At 31.1% G+C, this 21,180-nt stretch overlaps 1 protein-coding gene across 4 annotated transcripts in view; it reads right to left on the bottom strand.

Moving 5' to 3' along the window:
- Positions 1-21,180, bottom strand: part of LOC148278663 (adipokinetic hormone/corazonin-related peptide receptor variant I-like) — a 115,879-nt gene that overhangs the window by 93,463 nt on the left and 1,236 nt on the right. Inside the window, exon 1 of one of the 4 annotated variants that reach the window (XM_088231045.1) lies at positions 19,789-20,343. The exons of 2 other annotated variants lie outside the window; for them this stretch is intronic. In XM_088231045.1, the coding sequence (XP_088087171.1) occupies positions 19,789-20,190 (402 nt within the window). In that variant the 5' untranslated portion in view covers positions 20,191-20,343. Of the gene's footprint in view, positions 1-19,788; positions 20,344-21,180 lie in introns of those variants that run through there. One more of the 4 variants, XM_088231047.1, reaches the window with a different exon arrangement.

Raw genomic sequence — 21,180 nt, 5'->3', positions numbered from 1 at the left:
AGACATTACTTTTTTTTTTCTAAAGGACTGATTCAAATTATTTTGGAATAGATGATTGCAAACATATTATAAGCCTATAATTTGTAACGTCAGAAGGATTTTCTTCATTAAGAATTGAATATAAAAACTGATTTTCCATAATTCAGAAAAAGTTCCGGATTTAAGTGAGATATTAAATAGTATTATTAAAAGTCTTGCCAAATGAGAAATACATTATTTAAAAAAAAAGGGAGGAATATTATCAGGTTCAGCAAACTTATTATAATCTAAATATTTTATTTTATTTCTTACGTCGGATTCATCCAATATGCAAGAGTTAATATCCAAAAAAGCTTTTTTAATATTACCAGTACACAGTTGAATATTGGGAGTACTATTAAGACTTCAGCAAAGCACTCGGTCAACAAATTGACAATATCTTGGGGGTCATCAGTCACTCTGTGATTGAAGTAAATAGTAGATAGAAGTAAGAAAACAAGTGACAAAACAAAAGGTGGTGGCATATTAATATCTATCAATAAAAAAATTCTATCCAGAAAATTAAAAACATTTCATGAGAATATCAAACACATTTTTGTACTAATTGGTGTAAATAATAAAAAAAATAGTGATTGGCTGTGTATACATTCCACCATTGTCTAATTCGATTGTATACCAGAATCATTGTGCAGAGGTTAAACGTATGAAATTCTTATACCCGGATGCAAATTTCTTGTACTTGGAGATTACAACCTCCCAAATATTACGATGGATACTGTTGAAGCATTAACGGCTGAATTCGTTAATTATAATTGTAATAATTCAATCGTGGTCGATAGACAATAATCGAAATGGCCCAATTCCTAAATCTGGTTCAGTTAAATTCCATAAAAAACATAAATAACCTTATATTGGACTTGGTATTTTGTATTTTGTGATGCTTGACTCTTGATGTTGATGTTGTTGTTGTTAGCTTTAGATGCTCATCAGCCAGTTTTAAATATAATTATTTACGATTTAAATTTATGTAAAATCATGTTAACAACGCGAACTATCAAATCATTTGTGATTCGTTTTTTAATGTTGATTGGATGTTTTTGCAGAATAGTAATTTAGACAGCATTGTTGACACATTTTATCATGTAATAAATAATATCATTGATTCAAATGTTCCAATATCTAAAGGTAAAACAAGTAATTTTCCTGTATGTTTTATGTACTTGCATAGTACTATTGTATTTAGTTAGCTAGTGGTAGAAATTATGTTCTCCACGGGATGAAATATATCCAGAGTTCTAATGCATTTGGCACTTAACCATCTGGTAAAGCCCCCGGGACCAATAATAACATCTTACGGAATACAGAAATCATGTATTTTTATTGGAAAGGGTTGTTTATAGAAACCATGTCCTTAAGTGCGTGAGAAATATACTTTTGCATGAATTTCAGGATGTCCCGTGGGAAGAATAAATGTTCCTTTTTTTGTATCAAACCTACCCCTCCAAAGAATCAAAACTTGTATTTTATAAGAACCAAAACTTGTATTATATAAATACGCAGTCCTTTGGGGAGAAATTAGAAATGTAATCTCTTGTGGTTACTACGTCGCTCGGACGTAATATTTAGTTTTAATATATAAGGTATCTTTCAAGTGTAACAGTATAATGGCTTTTTATAATGTCTTTTAAATAATAAAATTAATATCCAACATCTTTGTATCTTCTCAATGGATCTGTTGGACTTCGAATATTTATTTTCTGTGTGCTACACTACATCAATACATAACGTATGGTTTAGTGGAGAATCGATAGATTAAATTTTTAAGAAAAAACATCAAACAAAATTCACAAAAAATCAAGAATTTTGTCTGATTACATAAATTTTCAGTGGTTCAGAAGTGAATGTTATAAGCTCTCTCAATGTGTTTTAATACCGTATGTGATTGTTTGACTCTGCAACGTAATTTAAATAAAATGTTCCAGTGGTGCTTCACTAATAAACTGCAATTGAAAATCAAAAAATGCCTCATAATGAGATTTTTTAAATTAAAAAATCTCTTTTTAATTGATTATTTGATGGGTAATATACAATTAGTCTCAATTTCTGAAATGCGCGACCTAGATATCGTTTTCGATCAAAAACTATCCTTTATTAGTTACATAAACAACATTACTAGTAAATCACTAAAAATTTTAGGTTTCATGTTACGTGTGACTAAAGAATTCAAAAACATAGGCACTTTGAAGTTGATGTATACTTTATTAGTGAGAAGCCAGTTAGAGTATAACTCTACAAAATGGACTTCTTACTACAACTGAAACCAAAATTCTCTCGAAAGAGTCCAAAAAAATTCTTAAGCTAGATAAATTTTAAACTTAGAATCAGTCACGAATGTTTAAAATACGACTTTTTACTAAAAACATTAAATTTTTTACAACTTAATGATAGAATAAAAATTATAGACCTTTTAAATTTTTTCGAAATTGTAAATTCAATATGGGATTGCCCTAAATTGTTATTTCTCATCAACTTCAGGGATCTTGGAAGAATGACTAGACAAGTGCCACCGTTTTGTAGCAACATTGCACGGACAGTCTATAATTGTAATGCCGTATTGATTAGACTTCAAAAAATCGGCAAAAGTTATTCCCACGTATCGGATATATTTAGTGCAGGGAATTTTTCCCATAGAGCAAAAATTTTTTACTTTTTCCAAGATGGTGAATGGTAATTATATTTTTTTATTTATACATTTCATAATATATAAAAACTTTCGATCAAAGTGGGCATAGTGCCCAGCTGTATGAAACAGTAATTACGATTTTCTTGATATATTACTTTAAATAATTAGTTTTTTACATTTATTCTAAAATTGTTTAAACTTTATCCTGAATATATTGTATAATTTTAAGGTTTGTTTTTTTTATTAATCTTGTATAAAGAAATTTATGTTTTAAAAAAAAACTTATTAATGCAAATACGTTAATATTATAAATTTTTGTAAAAGGCAGATTTGTCTTTAATGTTAGTAAAATAAAATAAAAAATACTTAAAAATGCCGGAATTTTTGTTATTAAGCCTTTTGGAGAATTAAAAAATACTTTGAGGACTAGTTATCGCTCGCTGTTCAATATCCAACTTACTTTCAATAACTAATTTTATTATTTCTGGACTATTTCGTTTATTTATAATTTCTCATAATGGAGTGACAATTTTAACATTGAGCGCACCCACGTTTGTTATGGCGTATTTTAAACATTCAATCAAAGCATTGCATTCATCCCATCCTCGTCCTCCTGACATTTCATAAAAATGGATTTTAAGGATTCCGGGGAAGTACCAAGTTGTGAAAGAACTTTCAAGCCTACGTCACTAGAGTCAAGTACGCAAACATGGAGTCCTTTATTTTTTGTTCTCCCTCATCAGCAGAGATGCAAGGCGGTAAAATTACCGCGGTATTTTACGGAAATTTTACCAGATTTTGGTGAAATACGGTATTTTTCGGTAAGAAACGAATTTGACGTACTTATTTTTATTTTTCAAAGATATTACAAATACGAGTAGATTTGTTTTAGGACACTTTACATGACTGCGAAAACCAGGTTTAGATCCATCAGGTGGTTGTCGAGATTTATTAGAAGTATGGAACGTTCAAGGTCATTCGGTATGTACTTTTTTCACTTTTAAAAAAAAAAAGGGTTATTATGTTTTGAAACTAAACAGGATTGGTGGACATAGGGTCCTTAGTAAAACCTTAAGTTTGTGACCTTGAACGGCCACCGCTCATGCCGCGATTTTGAAAAAATGTTGCTTGAAATCAGTTTTTTGTGTATAATTACGTCCCTGAAGGTTTTATAGAAAAAAAATATACGAAAGTCTGAGAAAATAAAATTTACTTAAAAGTCTTCTTATTATTTTTTTTCGTAGGATCAATACTTTCCAAGATACACGTTTGAACATCAAATACATTTTATCAAAATAGCGGTAAAGCGCTATTAGCATTAGCTTTTAACTAATTATTTGATAGTTGACCTACCAAAAGTCATCACCATCATCATCATTCCATGTCCGCTACCTAGTTGGAGCATATGGTGTTCACAAAGATCCTCCAGGCATCTCGGTCAGATGCCAGCTCCTGTGCATCCTCACAAGTCAGGTTCGCACCTCGTAGTTGTGACATGAACTACCAACTAAATTAGCAGCGGAGGTCTAAGACGCTGAGAACTTTAACTGAAGTAGCATTGTGTAATCAAATTATTTATATATTATAATGTATACTGTTTAAAGTATTTGTAATAAAAACGGGAATTTCGTCATAAGTTCTTTATTTTTTAATATTTTTACACTAAATTTTAATCACCTTCCAAATATTTTCTTTTTACCGCAACGTACTTCTGCAAACGATCTTTCCTTTGTTTAAAACATTTTTTTTTCACTTATCGGGACTTTAGGCATTTTAGCGATTTTCGTTTTACCTCCTCCACAGTGGCAAATCACTTTCTTCTGATGTTCTTTTTGAGTCTGGGAAGCAAAAAGAAGTTGTAAGGGGCTAGATTTAGTGAGTAGGGGGAGTAAACAGCTGGTGTCATGTGGTTTTTAGTCAAAAACAGATTTTCGGAGAGTGCGGTATGGACCGGCGCGTTGTCATAATGGAAGAACCAGTCGCTTGTGCGCCAAAGATCTGACCTTTTCTTTTGGATACTCTCCCTCAATCTTTTCAAAACCTCTGAATTAAACTCAATGATATCCAGACATCTCACAGAGTTGGTTAATGGTTTGGCAAAGGTCTTGACAAAAGAGAGCGTTGATTTTGTCGATGTTTTTGTCAGTTCTTGACGTTGAGGGGCGTCCTGAACAAGGTTAGTCTTCAATTGACATTTCTCCATTTTCAAAATGTGAAAACCACTCGTAGACTCTGGTTTTACTTAGGTCAGCATCCTTATGAGCAGTTTTAAGTATTACAATAGTTTCCGCGGCCGATTTCTCCAACAGGAAACAAAATTTCATAGCCGCGCGTTGCTCTCGACAATCGGCCATTACGTTTTCGGCAAAAAGGAAAAATTGTTTCCCACAGACGAATTAATAAATTCACAGTAACAGAACTTAGCACACTTACTCAGAAAACGTGTTCCTAACGGACACCGAATTGAAAAATAGATATTCCCACTCTCCCTCCCCCCCCCCCCCCCACAGCGTGATTCCCGTTACTTTTGGGTCCCTCCTTAACCGACTAGTTTCAAAGAAGTATATTTATATTATATTTGTTATCTTTATTACCATGTGCATATGAGTGCTGGTTATATTAATTAGTCTTGAATAGTGTCAGTTTGTTTTCTTTCACATGCCATCCTTATCGAATAAAAGTGACAGAGGGTATAATGTAGCAAATAGCGATCTCAAATTTTTAAACTATGATCTATGTCATCGTGACTTTTTTAATACTTCGAGTGCATCTAAAAAAAAGTTCCGTCGGTGGTTTTTAAAAAGAGTTTTTTTTCTCGAAGTCGCGTATTATAATAAAAAAATCGAAATTTACAAATATATAGGCGGTAGGTATTACAAATACTTTAAACAGTGTACATTATAATAATATATAAAAATAATTTAATATTACATAGTGCTACTTCAGGTTAGCCTGCTTAACATGGCATCAAGTTCTCGACGTCTTAGACCTCCGCTGCTAATTAAGTGGGTAGTTCATGTCACAACTACGAGGTGCGAACCTGACTTGTGAGGATGCACAGGAGCTGGCATCCGACCGAGATAACTGGAGGATCTTTGTGAACACCATATGCCCCAACTAGGTAGCGGATATGGAATGATGATGATGATGATAATAATGACTTTTGGTAGGTCAACTATCAAACAATTAGTAAAAAGTTAGTGCAAATAGCGCTTTTCCGCTATTTTGATGAAATATATTTGATGTTCAAACGTGTATCTTGGAAAGTATTAATCCTACAAAAAAAAAAATATTCCGATTTTTAAATAAATTTTATTTTCTTAGACTTTCGTATATTTTTTTCTGTAAAACCTTCAAGGACGTAATTATACACAAACAACTGATTTTAAGCACCATTTTTTCAAAATTGCGGCATGAGCGGTGGTCGTTCAAGGTCACAAACTTAAGGTTTTACCAAGGACCCTATGTCCACCGATCCTATTAAGTTTCAAAACCTAATAACCCTTTTTTTAAAAAAAGGGAAAAATGTACATACCGAATGACCTTGAACGTCCCATACTTCTAATAAATCTCGACAACCACCTGATGGATCTAAACCTGGTTTTTGCAGTCATGTAAAGTGTCCTTAAACAAATCTACTCGTATTTGTAATATCTTTGAAAAATAAAAATAAGTACGTCAAATTCGTTTCTTACCGAAAATTACCGTAAAATACCGTAAATTACGGTATTTTACCGCGACTTTTGGTAAAATTACGTAATTTTACATCCATAGTCGTCAGTCGCCGGAGCGGCGCGCCGGCCAGCTATACCATACGAACAGAAGTGTGCAACTGTGTGTGAATCGCTCCGGAATAAGTAAAAATCGATATATGTTCTTGCTGTCAAGTTCACGCGATTTCTTTTGTAATCTGAGAAATGTTTGTGAATTAACGGTCTTCCTCTCTGGACGTACACTTATAAGATCAGATTGTTACGATGTACATCGGAGTATTTGACTGAAAAATTTGAAAGTTACCAACTATCGAATTCCAAGAAGCCGCCGGCTACCTAAATTATGGTACGGGTGTATGGCATAAAAGTCCATAACGTTTTTTTGATAACCGCCCCTCGCTACATAAAAAATAATTCGTATTTTAAAAGCATTACTGATTGCACGTACTATTACCAAGTAAATATACCGAAAAAACTCAATAAAATTTCCAAAGTTTTTTAATCCATTTAAGTAAATTGTGATAATTCTTACGATACATATTATAAAACCAGGTAGAAAAAACTGTTTTCATCACCTGATTTAAAACATATTTCACAATATTAGCCATCTCTAATATAAAAAGTCTTAAAATCATTGATTGAGTCTGTCACGTACGGACTGGTTCACACGTATCGCGCAAATTCACTCGATCCGGTAAAATTAGGGTGGGTGGACACACTTATTATTTTCCTTTATTGGTTTCTTTTTATTAGCTTCTACTCACGGGTGAAAATTTTGCTAAAAAAAACCGAGTGGAAATTAGTCGACCGCATGGGGTGTACTGTTTCGTGTACCTGCCTATTGATAAATGAGATAAGTAAAAAAATTATGTTAAATGAATCCACCCAATATTTTTTCGTTGTTCAGTACAATATTCAGCATGTCAGCGGTAGCAAAAGACATACGACGTTTTGTAAAAGGAATACACATGCGTCCTTAATTGTTTTGTAAGGCGCTGTCTCTCCTCACATCCGATTGTTGTCTCTCTCGCTGTCACGCCAGACGCGTCAAACGTAAAAAAGTGTTTGCCAAATTTACCACTGTTTTTCATTATTTCATTCCTTATACCCTACTGAATTCTGGAGCAATACTAGGTGAAATGTGCCTGTACATAATCAATATTAATTGTCATCGTGTGTGTTATTTTTTTAAATTTAAATCTTAAAGTAGGGCACACATATCATACATATTGTTATGTGTGTTCTAATAATAACATTGCAAATATATTTAATTTATAAATTGTTTATCACATATGTCTTGACCATTATTTTAAATATTGACATGTTTTTTTCTTCATAAAGATTTTTTTCCATTTCGTAATACTTTTCAATTGCTTTAAATAAAATTGAATTTTGTGACTTTGCCTTTTTCCTAAATAAAAGTCTAATTTTGTTCTTTTCTCTAGTATTGTGATCGTGTTCATGCTGGTTCCGATCAATTTTTTTCCAAAATTCTGTTTTTTTATTAGAGTTTATAATTTATGAACAAATATCATTGTATTGTAAAATATTCTTTGTTTATATGTTAATAATTTCATTTCATTTACCATCGAATTTACCCTCGTATATCTGTTTTTTTTTTAAAATGATTCTAAAGGCTTTATTTTGTAATACAGTTAGTTTATCTATGTTTTCTTTGTTTGATAAAAATAAAATGCTACTACAGTAGTTAACGTGTGGTTCAATAATTGCTTTGTAAATAGTTTTGCAGGAGTCCTTATCAATAAATCTTCTAATCCTTCCCAAAATTGATATTTTTTTTGCAATCTTATTTATTACCTTCTTAGCGTTTTGGTGAAATGTAAGTTTTGAATCCAACATTACACCTAAATATTTAATTTCAGTGACTTCATTAAGTTTTTCATTTTCTATTACAATTGATGGTGTAATTTCTATTCTTTTGTTTCCTATGTTCATATATTTAGTTTTGTTAACATTTAATTTTAATTTATTAATTTTTAGCCACAGTGATACACTATTAAGATCATGATTTAGTCTGTCCATAATTGTTTTATAATTTTCTCCCGATATATATATTAAGGCATCGTCTGCAAAGAGTCTTATTTTTGAATATTTTAATGTTTCGACAATATCATTTATGTATATAATAAACAAAACCGGTCCGAGAACCGATCCTTGTGGTACTCCCAATGAAATTTTGAGGGGCTCGGAAATTTCATCATTCACCTTCGTTATTTGGTATCTATCGCCAAGGTACTCTTCAAACCATTTTATAGTTTTTCCTTTTATTCCTATTTTTTTCAATTTTTTAATAATTATTTCTCGGTCTATTGTTTCGAAGGCTCTTTTAAAATCCAAGAAAACTGCAATTACGAACATGTTCTTATCGGTTTCCTCTTTCCAATCTTCTAAAACCAAGTTAATAGCCATTTCACAAGATTGATTGGTTTGAAATCCACATTGTTCTTTGCATAATACTTCCCATTGTTCCAAAAAATTAACTAACTCATTCTTTACAATATATTCCAATAATTGTTCATATTTTGGAAGGGTGTTTATGGGCCTGTATTCTTCACACTTCACTGAATTTTTTATTTTTGCTATTGGAATGACACATGATGTTTTCCATGATTTCGGGAAGACTCCATGCAATAACGATTCATTTATAATATCCAATAAGTAATTTCCTATGATGGGTAGAGTCTTTTCCAATAATTTAATTGTAATTCCATCTGGACTGGGTTTTGATTTAATTGTTTTAATTATTGCGTAAAGATCTTTTTGTGTTAATTTTTTGAAGGTTAATTTGGTTTCCTGTTCTTCATCCAAGTTAAAATTATAATTTATATGCTCTATATTCTCATTTATCTCTTCCACGCTTCTTATAAAATATTTGTTAAATTTATTAGATATATTAGATCCCTCTATTCCATTAGGAAATTGTATGTTTTCATTTATTTGTTTTTCTTTACTTTTTAACAATGATTTAATTGTATTCCACATTTTTTTTGGATTCTCCTTTTCAGCTTCAATTTTTGTTTTAAAGTATTCATTTTTTCTCTTTTTTAATTCAATTAGGTATTTGTTTCTTTGCAATTTAAATTTATTCCAGTCTTCATTATTTTGAGTTATTTTTGCTATTTTATATAGTCTGTCCCTTTCGAGCTGCATATTTTTTAATTTATTATTGTACCATTTGTTATGTATACTGTTAATTTTTATTTGTTTTATTGGTACAATGCTATCAAGAGTAAGTTTTATATTTTCAATAAATTTTTCTACTTTTAAATTAAATTCTAATTGTGTTATTTGATCCCATTTACACTGTTCTAATTTATACTCAAGTTCCTTCTCATCATATTGATTATAATTTCTGTATACTTTAGAATATGATATAGTAGATTTCTCTGTATTAAGTTTTTTTAACAAAATTTGTATGATAGTATGGTCTGTAATTTTTAGAGTGTCAAGTAGATTTATTCTTAATTCAAATACATTTGTTATAACCAGATCTATTAATGTTTTTGACGTTTGAGTTACTCTTGTAGATTCTTGGACAAGTTGTTTCATTCCGTTTGTATTTATAATATCTGTCAGCTTTTTGGTATAAATATCATCATTACTATGCATATTAATATTAAAATCACCGACTATAATATTAGCTTCCTTCTCTCCGATGTTTTCTGTGCACCATCTTTCGAAATATGTTAAAAATCCACTTATACTTGTGCTTGGTGATCTAAATAGTACAGATAAAAGCCCCTTTGTAAACCCTTTTTTAATATGAATAGCCAAATTCCAAGCTATTTTCTCATGTTGTTCATTTGTGACTATTTTATGTACAATAAAATCTCTTATTAATATAATAACTCCTCCCGTGTGTTGACTGTGTGAGTTGCAGCGTATAGTTTTGTAGTTTGGAAAACTAATTTCGCAGTCTTCTATATTCTCCGTGATGTGGGTTTCGCTAAATATCATAATTTTAGGTTTATTCTTTTCCAAAAGTATTTCTATTTCTTCTTTGTGCGCAAGTAAGCTTTGTATATTTAGGTATATAATGTCATCAATTTGAGTATTTAAAAAAAAATGATATCTTTTCTTTTTGCGATTTCCATTTTTCTTTTATATACTGGACACTCATAACTCCATGCAGGGTGATGGATATCCAATTTAAGTTTCAGTTTATTTACAGCATTTACACAGTTAATACACTTAGTTTCTTGGCTATTATTTTTATGCGGGCATTCTGTTTTGTTGTGATCTCCAGTGCATATTGGACATACTCCATGTTCGCTTCTGCACTCTATTTCTTTATGGTTAAATCCATAACACTTATAACACCGCTTGACTGAGAGAGCATCAAATATACGGCATCTTTCCCATCCTAAATTTATTTTACCATTTTTAATAATCTTACTGTATGTTTCTCCATCTAGTTCAATGTAAATAGTATAGGAAGTATATTTACCAGGATTTTTTCTATTGTTTACTACTCTCATAATTTTTGGAGTATAATTATCAAGAAACTCATTTTGTTTCATTATCATCTCAATAATTTTATCATCGGAGAAAGATTCGGATACTCCTATTATTTTTATTTAACTGTGTTGCACTGTTATTGTTAAGAGTTAATGATATCTTCGAATCTTCTTTCGCACGCGTACAAGGTATGACGCTCGTGTATTATTACAAAAAATAATAGATATAAACATGTCATTAATATATTTACGTTGCTCATATATACTGTTCAAATATATGTTACGAGCTTCAGCTCGGGTTTACCTGGCAATGCTTTGCTTTTGCTAGATTTGAGTTCATACTCGTGTACAGATTAAATGAACAAAATCGAATGCTGTCAGAATACCATATCTCATGTGAATGTGTCGTAAAAATATATACGATAGATGCGTAAATGTTGAGATCCGTACATTATGTAAGGCTGAGATAGGCATTAACAACAAAATCAAGAAAGGAACTCTGCGTTGGTTTGAAGATGTAGATCGAATAGACAGCGAAATAACGGCTAAAACTATTTACAACACTAATATTGATGGATGCAGAAATATAGGAAGAACGAGAAAGACATGGCATGACCAAATCCAACAAATACTTGAAGATAGATATGGCAAAAGTCGGATTAATCAGTGCGCGTGCATACGTTTGTATGAAGAAAATACGTGAATACGTTTGTATGAAGAAAAGTTGGACCGCATTTCCTCTTAAAGTTGAACATAATTGAATATACTTACAAAACTTTACTAAAAAATCTTTAGTAAAAATCGTTCGGATAAACGTAAAAAAGATGTTCCAACTTTTCATTGGTAAGTAGGTACTTGTTTATGATTGAATTCCAAATAAAAAAATAATAGATTTTCACATATTTAATTTAAGTAGGTACCTATGTACTTGTTTATGTTTCAATTCCAATACATAAAATAGTGAATTATTATCAAATTAATAATTCTTTTAGCAAATGTCAAACTCTGCTCAAGGATGCACTCTTGTCAGGAATGCGATTTTCTAAAATGTATAGAATGTTAGTTAATATTATTTTAGTATAACCAAAAATACAGTAAAAAGAAATACATAGCTAGAAATTATTAGGAATTAAATGAAATAATCGGATTTCGATCCATAAAAAAACGAATGCTGTCTGTAAACATTAAAAAACAAACTTTTTTTATACATCCATCCATTTTTTTGGTTTGCGCATTCTCGGCGAATGCAACCCTAGTGATGAATTAAAAAAAACATTTACGCTCCCAACTTTTTTGTAGTTAATAAATTGAAGATTTTATGAGCTTTAAACCTTTTCGTGGCAAAGATGTACATTTATCTGAAAACCGCAGGTAAATCAGTCTGGTAGTTATCAAGTCCATCGAGGAGAACCATTCGAACATTGCCTTTTATATATATATATTTATATATAAGGAAGATTATGCAGGACCATTATTATTATGCAACATTGCCATCTGTTGGTGTAAAGAAAAAATAAACGAAAGCTCCGTTGACGTATTTACATTGTGCAATTTAAAAAAAAATTCAAAGTCGATTTGTGATTGCATACATTTTCATTAGCAGTGTAAATAAATAGCGTTGTATATAAAATAGCAAAAGAAATGAAGAAAAATATACATAAAATGTAATAATAATATAAAGATTTTTCAACACGGTAAGATTAAATTTTAACTATCATTTGAAATGAAATTATTTTTACTAACATTTTTTGTTAAATTTTTTTGCATTTTTTAATTACATAATATACCAATCACTTTATTTATTTATTTTTGTAAACAAAAAAAATTCAAATAGGCATATGGCTTAGCAAAGGCTAGATAAAGGCCATAGCATTTTTGTAGCTGTTTCGATATTATTATATATGTAAGGTACAGATATAAATAAGCTTAATATATATAACATAATAGGTGGTCTCCGTGGTGAAGTTGTTAAGATGCTTGACTCACGAACGGAAGGTTCCGGGTTCAATTCCCGGTGAGAATATAAAAATTAAAAATGTAATTTTTCTCGAGCCTGCCTATTTTGTGCTAAAATTTATCACTGTACTTGGGCCTCTTGGCCTGTTCTGTTGTAAAAAAAATAGACAGGCAGAAACAAAAGCTTTCTGAAAAAACAGAAACATTGTAAATATTTGGTTAAAGGTGTAATTAAAAAAAAAAAAAACAACAGATAGGCAGAAAAAGTAGCTTGCTGAGAAAACAGAAAAAGTGAGTGTTTGGTTTATTCATTTATGATCGATAAAATTTACCCAAAATCAGTATATCTTGAAAGGATCAGGTTGACACCCTACAGATTATTTGTTTTTAATGAAAAAAAATACATTTAATTATTGTGTTCTCACCAGGAGTTGAAACCTTCCATGCGAGAGTAAAGTGGTTTAATCACTACACCACGAAGGCTGTCGGAATACTTAATATATGATAACTGTGTGGTTTTGAAAGCGTTATTCTGAGTGACAGATTTTTCTTTTTGTTTTTATTTTTTTAAATAAATATTTGTGTTTTTATAATTTACCCAATGTATTTATTTATTAGAAAATGAGATCCAATTTGTTGTAGAACGGAATGCAAAACTTGAACCTGTGATCTCTGGGTCCACGACACTAGCCACGGGACCACACCCCGGTTCATTATTATATTTAGATTGCTCCTAGCAGCAAAAAAAATGTGAGGCTCAAAAGGGTGAAATTTCATAGTGCCCGAGATTTATTTAATTATTTAACTGAGGCCTGAAGGGCCGATCAGCTGAAATTCACAGGGCCGATAAAACGAAGCTCGTGACGTGAAGGGTAGGTCTCCCGCCAGAAATCTAATTATATTAATCCAAAATTATATTTTAGAGGCATTTACTAGAAAAAAACAAGTTGACAGCATATACACTGATTTTGTTGGAGTGGTTTTCAAGTTATTTATTAAATAGAAAATTATGAGTAAAGGCTAATTCTACAAAATCACAGCCATTTTACGGTTCTAGCGGCTTAGCACAGGGAAGTCACTTGGAACCAGTACTGTTTTTAATTTTCATAAATGACATTTTTTCAAATATCAAATGTTAATGATTGTAAAACACTTTAGTTTAACTTAAGTAAACTGAATAGTGAGTGCATACAAAATAATTTATTTTTGAATGTAAGTAAGTGCAAATCAATTATTTTCTGCCGAGAAAAATCCCTATTTTGTATGAATACACTAAAAATGACATATTACTCAAAAGAGTGAGCGAAATAAGACACTTGGGTTTAATGTTTGATGTAAAACTAGATTTCGTTGACCATATTAACAACATAACAATAAAAAACATGAACACTTTAGGTTTCCTGCTTCGCATTGTCAAATACCTTAATTCGCTTAAAGTTATAAATATTTTGTATGTAGCGCTAGTTTTAAGAGCATAGAGAGAATTCAAAAAAAGTTTTTGAGATTCGTAAATTTTAAATGAAATATTTCTTTAGATAGCATAAATTACACGTATCTATTAGACACTTAAAATTTTATTTTATTAGAAGATCGTAAATAAATAAATGATTTTATTTTTTTATTTAAAATTTTATGTTAGGAGCTTGATTGTTGTGAACTCCTGAATCTCATTAAATTCAAAATACCCAATCAAGCCACTAGAATTACGGAGTTGTTTGCAACTATGTACATACGTAGGTACTAACCAAGCATGAAACTCTCCAATTCTGCGTTTACATTCCTTAGCAAACAAATTTACTTGTGATACAGAAATTTTTGTTACAAAAATTATTCATTTTAAAACTTTCTTAAAGGCATTTTTTAAAACTACCTAATTATTAAAGTCGTAATAAAACTTTCTTTTTCATGTAAATTTTTTTCTGTTTTTGATGTGTTTTAATATTATCTTATCTCTTTCTGAAATTAATTTATCAAATATTTTTGTGAACCATATATTCAATTATTTTCTTATATAAACTTACCGTAAATTAATTTTAATTATTTGTTTTTAACATTAATTTGTAAATACCTTTTTTTTGCTAAAATTCTTTACAAGTTATTTACAATTTGCTTTTCAATTGTAACATTTTTCTTATATCCATATGCATATAATTTATTTTTTTTGCTATGCAAAGTTACACTTTTTATTTTGTATTGCAGCATGCTTTTTTGTTTCTACATGTATACAAAAAAGTGTTGTTGATTTTTAAAATGATTACTTACTATGTTTGTACTTACCTGTAGAATTTTTGTAAATGCCCCTTGGGTGTATTGTTAAAATTAAATAAAATAATCTATCGAGAATAGAATGCATGGTACATAAATACAGGAATACATGGTTATGAAGAAAAGTCAGAGCGCAATTTACTCTGAGACCTCTAAAATTATGACTCTTAACCCATGCCCAACGCAAATTAAGTAATCCTTTAATCGCCAGCCGTGTTTTTATGTGGGCTTGACATTCAATTAAAAAACAAAATAAATGCCTGATTGTGTAGTAAAAAGGTGCAAAAACCGGATAAAAGGAAAAAGACTTTTTGTTGATAAGTAATAATTTAATTCGAAACCAAAAGAAAAAAAAGAACAAAGAAAGACCAAATCTTGTCTTCAGGTAGTTATTATAATAATTTTTTTTACTAGACTTAATTTTTTTGTTGCATTTTATTTCATTTGTACCTGTATGTTTAGTATAAAAAAATGTGTTTACCATTGTTGGAATGGACTGTTTATGTCCGTCAATAAATAAGTGAATAAATAAAAAAAATATTTTATTTTATTTTTTATTTTTGCACCACAACAGGCCAGGAAGGCCCAATTACAGCGGTGAATTACATCACAGAACACCCAGGCTTGAGAAAAATCACATTTTAATTTTTGTGTTCTCACCGGGAATCGAACCCGGAACCTTCCGTCTGTGAGTCTAGCGTCTTGACCACTACACCACGGAGGCCGCCATGAATGACTTTGTCGTAAAAGTGTGTAAAAACGGTCCGGATAAAAGGAAAAAAACTTTTCATAGATATCTAGGTACCAAGGTACTTGTTTATGATTGAATTCCAAAACCAAACATTTTTGATATTCAAATATTGAATTTCATTAGATACCAAGGCACCTGTTCATGGTTGAATTCCAAAACATAAAATAATAATTTTTTTAATATATATAATTATTTTACAATTGCAAACTCTGGGCTACTTAACGACAGTGGTGCGTTCTGTATAAGAATCCGTTTTTCAAAAATGTATAAAATATCTGCTTAAATTATTTAAGCAATACTAAAAATCAAAATGTTTCTTTTTTGGGTGATACCGTGTGTGTTGGATTTGTTCCGACGTTTCAGCTACTATTTTCGGAACCATCTTCAGGGTAAACTGTATCACCCAAAAAAGAAACATATTGATAACTGTGACCGTGAAAACCTTTACACCTATTACTAAAAAATCATTAAAAAGTAAGTTTATATGTAGAAATTAAGAAATTGTAAAGATATTAATCAATTCAGTACTTATCCATTAAACATAATATATGTTCGTAAACGTTAAAATACAAACTTTTTTAATGTACAAAAAAAACAACATTGTCCGATTTTTTTGAAATATGCATTTCAGTCGAGTGCATTCCTGGAAGCTCGATGAAAAACACATTTTCGCTCCTAACTTTTTTTCTGATAAACATGTGGAAGATATTATTATTTACGAACCTAAAACATAAATAAGGTTATTTTGCAAAAAACCGCATTAAAATCAGTCTGGTATTTATCGAGTCTTCAAAGGACAAACTGTCATAAACTTTTTTTTTATATATTTAGACAAAGATAATACAAAATACAAAATAACAATAAAAAGGGTTTTGTTAATTTTGACGAAATATTATCGGGAAGCCTAGAGACAGTCGATCTGGATACATAAAAGAAATAAAAGGGACTTACGCCATGCGCTCTGTTTTGAAAATCTCACTAGCAAGCGGATTGTTTTTCTCTACATCCTGTCAATGACAGTAAGGCTTATATTTGCCGATTCGTAGATACGAGTAGATATTCGGCATAGAAAACAACATTCGAAGATTGGTCGCCTGATTATAATTGTCTGTGTCGGTCATAATTTGATCGTTACAATATACACGAATGCTACAATAATGTGAAGAACTTATTAAATATGATGAAATAACCAGAGTTTTATCATGAGAATATCACTTAACGAGAACACCTGACTGAGAAATTCACTTCTCGCAAGTCTATTTTACGATCTCTCGCACCATCGCGCACCGAGTTGATAAAATACTTATTAAAAAAACTAAACATATTATCATCCATATAAGTACATAGACTGTGATATTTTAAAATACGAGTTTTATTTCAATTAACAAGGAATAAGAAATTGATAATTGAATCAGTTTCTCCGATCTATTTAAATAACAAAAAAGTGCTTAAAAGTTTGCTATCTTTAAAATCCATAGTCCACCTAGCAAATCAGTAGCTGGCGTTTTTAGATACATATTTCCTACTTACAAATATTTATTTCACGGAAAATTTATCCCGCCGCACTATGGTTTGATTAGAACATGCTAGCTAGACAAATATATTTTTACTTAAGTTCTATAATATATTAAAAACCCACGACATAAAACAACAATAAACCTGAAATAGATTGTTACATATTTGACAGGTGTTAAAACATGACATATATAACAAAAATTCCAACTGGCAGAAAACACGTTAAAACATTAGGTACATGAAAAGAAGAGGGAAAAGGTCTAATAGGCAGTAGGTACGTGAAAACTCTTACAAAAAAGGTGTTACAGGTTCAAAACAATATACACAGGACAGGAATTACAAAAAAGGTCCAAATGTAAAAAATAGGCAAACTACCTTCTGATATGTTTGACCTAATTACGCCTTTCTGAAATTAGCGATAGGAAAGAATTAGTAATTGTCACTTATCTTCGTCATCGCTTATTTTGTCATCTCATAAATCATTAACAATATAGTAGAGGCAGGATTTGGAGAATGCGGCCGCGGACTCAGTTTGGAACTAACACTGTGTTTCTTTACTGTCATACTGGAAATTAGAAAAAGGTGATTGTGCTGACCGTGTGTTTTTGATTGATCACAAATTGACCATACTAGTGATGGGTACAATGAAAGCTTTTCAAGTTTCTTTGTTTTGTTATTTCCGCGGTTTGATTTGATTTTCGCTCAATTAGTTTTTAAAAAACTGATAGTAATGTGCAAAACTAAATAAAAACACAAGTTTTTATGAACAGTTTTGGGAAAGGAGTGGATGCTTTTAATGTAATATAGTCCTGCGTGCTAACATTAGGATAAGTTATTATTGTACTTTCAAGAGTATTTATATGAGGTGGTTTTATCAATTCTAATACCTCAGAAGGAAGTCCACCTGTATTTTTTTTAACCTTTCGTAGGCCATTTATTAAAGGGTCAGATGTGATAAATAACATATTCGACTTCGAGTCTTCATAAAATGCCAAAGCCTCTTCTCTCGATAAGCACCTTTGACTGCTGTTTTCACTACTACTGACACTATTTTTCATAGGTTTGCACTTATTGGGACTTTTATTTGCTTCTCTTATAACGACAGCAAGGTTTCGATGCCCAAACGATCGCGTTAAGAACTTTGCTGCAGCCATTAACTCATTTGTGTCGCGTGTACTGAGCAGATCTTTAGCTTTTCTCCTTTTCATTTTGTCACTGGACTCGTCAAAATTTTTGATTGGATGTCCAGCGTTTGAGAGCTTAGTGGATAAAGATGACTTATAAATCGACACTTTAATCACAAAGTATTAAGACATCCACTCTCCATTTTTTGTTGAAAACATCTCTCCGCACTTTTTGTGAAAATACCATTTTTTCCAAATTAGTGAAAAATGCACTTATAGTCTTTTTCAGAGCCCTCTCGGAATCTCCAGTAACACTAAAAAAACATATTTTGATGATATGAATGCAAACAATCCGCTTTCCCGGTTTTTTCCCGTGTTTTAGCTACTCTTCAAAAAGTTCCGATCTTGAGATTGAAAAGAGGTGCTCTGAAAAAAATCTTAAAAATTAGTTTCACAGCCATCCACAGCTTATTATTGTTAGAAATAAAATAAAAAATACTACACTGTTTTATAAGTTTTAGCCCTTTGACTTGTTTTGACAAGTCTTTCCGGGTCCAAAATATATAAAAATTACAGAAAAAAATGTGAAAATAAACTTTGAGGTAACGTAAAAAAAAAACAAGCAGTAATATGTGTTTTTGTTTTACTATAAAAAATAGAACATATTTTGAACTTTAAAATCCATTACTAAAATAAACAAATACTACTATCAAAATAAGTGTAATAAGTACTAGCGTCAAATTCAAAATTGCGAATGAATACTAGTTCACTTACCCCTTTTCTTATATACTTACCTGCTACCTTCATATACTGCGGTTCTTAGGGCAGTAAAATTCTTGGAATCCGAGATTCGTGAGTTTTGTTTATCAGACTAAAAATGTGTTTCCGGGAAATTCGATTGCGACTTTTGTCTATCTAGCATGTTCAAGACGAATCATAGTGCGCCGAGCAGCACAGCGCGTGCATTTCGTAATTTTCCTGGATCGACATTTGAAGCGCAAGATTTATTGCCGTAATCTTTGGGATAAAGATTCTTTGTAATTGTACCACCACAGAAACAATACTGAGAAAAAATCTTATCTAAAAATACACGCGTCAACTACAAGCTGTAATGCTGTAATGCTGTAAATGGCGCCAAAGTAGAAACAATTGTGTAAATCACAAAGATGCAAATTCGTTTCATAAATAGGTATTTTATTTGTTTCATAAATAAAACTTTAACTCTCAAATCTGAGAACTGTAGCACGAGATAATAATTCAACCAGCTAAAATGTATTATTAGGCAATTAGGCATTAAAAAAGTTAAAAATAAAATAATTCATACCTCTAGCGGCATCATAATGAAGGTGACCATAAGATCGGCGATAGCCAAATGTGAAATCATGAGGGATATTCGGGACTTTCTGCGTCGTGATTTAAACAGGGTTATAAACACTGTTAGGTTTCCTATGGCCGCTATTATGAACAACACGCAGTACACAATCACCACTGTCAGGGAGTTAAAGTTGAACTTCGGGATATTGAGAGCTGTGGAGTTCGCGCTGGAATCTGGAGCATCTCCTCCGTCGACCGGTGTGGCATTGCTCCACGCGCCAACTCCGGGGGGAAGAAGAGTGTTTGTAGATTTGTCTATATCGGAATTACTTCCTATATCAGGAAATAAGGGTTGAAACAATGATGAAAAATTCATATCCAAAGAAAAGTCATTGAAGATGTTGTTATCCATTTTAGTATCACTTTATTTCACATAATTTTGGCACAATAAGAAATAAATTAGGTTATGTTAACATAACTCATAAACAAAACCATAATTATCATTATTTATCGTTCACCCCCACTTATTAAAGTATCGATTTTAGTTTGCTAGTTTCGGTTAAAAAAAGTTTTGATCGTAATAAGTTAAAATGTTGAATATGACAAAAAATATTTCAGTTTAGTTTTAGTAAATAAAAATCACAACCTTATATTACAGGAATCACAATTATTTTTAGCGTTACATTTTATACGTTGAACACTAAACACATTAAATTTAGTTTAACACTGATCAAACTATTATACAACTTTAAAAATATGTTTCAAGCTAAGATTATTTAAACGACATAACTTTGCGAAAAGAGTTTTGCGAAGTACTCGTATTCGGAAGCGCTGTGAATCTCGCGAATATGAATGCGAAAGAAGTGTCGACCGGACTACGGTTTGGCGGAGAGTGGCGCCTAACATGGGGTTGATGGGGGTGATGGGGTGAATGTTTTATGTCGCACCTGCGCAGTCACACATCGGGCGTGAGCGAGATGCCGTGCACTGGTAAACTATTTCCCAACGTATAATTTATTGTCTCCTAATAAAATGATAAAGATTTCTTCATTCGGCTACTGTAACATCTTGTGAATTTGATTGAGCATTAATTTTGGCCACAATGATATTATATAATATCTTGGAAATTACGTAATTATGTGTCCCTTCTTTTTGTGTTTATCTGATCCGTTTTTTTCAATAGGATACAGTTTTTATTTAATAAAATACATATTATTAGAATATAAATACATTTAAAAAAGAAAGCTGGACTCCTGTGCACGAGCACATCACGAGCCCATTTCACACTATGAAATATACATGTTGGACCTTTTATCCCTAACCAAACTGAATTTCCTATTTTTTTAGACAGAATTTGAGAATAAAATTTTCTGTATTAGAACGTCTTGCGTCAAAAATAGTT

Source organism: Micrasema longulum, unplaced genomic scaffold, assembly GCF_059751315.1.
Source record: "Micrasema longulum isolate JH-2025_06_02 unplaced genomic scaffold, ASM5975131v1 h1tg000848l, whole genome shotgun sequence".
Classification (NCBI taxonomy): Eukaryota; Metazoa; Arthropoda; class Insecta; order Trichoptera; family Brachycentridae; genus Micrasema; species Micrasema longulum.
This window is presented reverse-complemented; position numbering and strand designations above follow the sequence as displayed.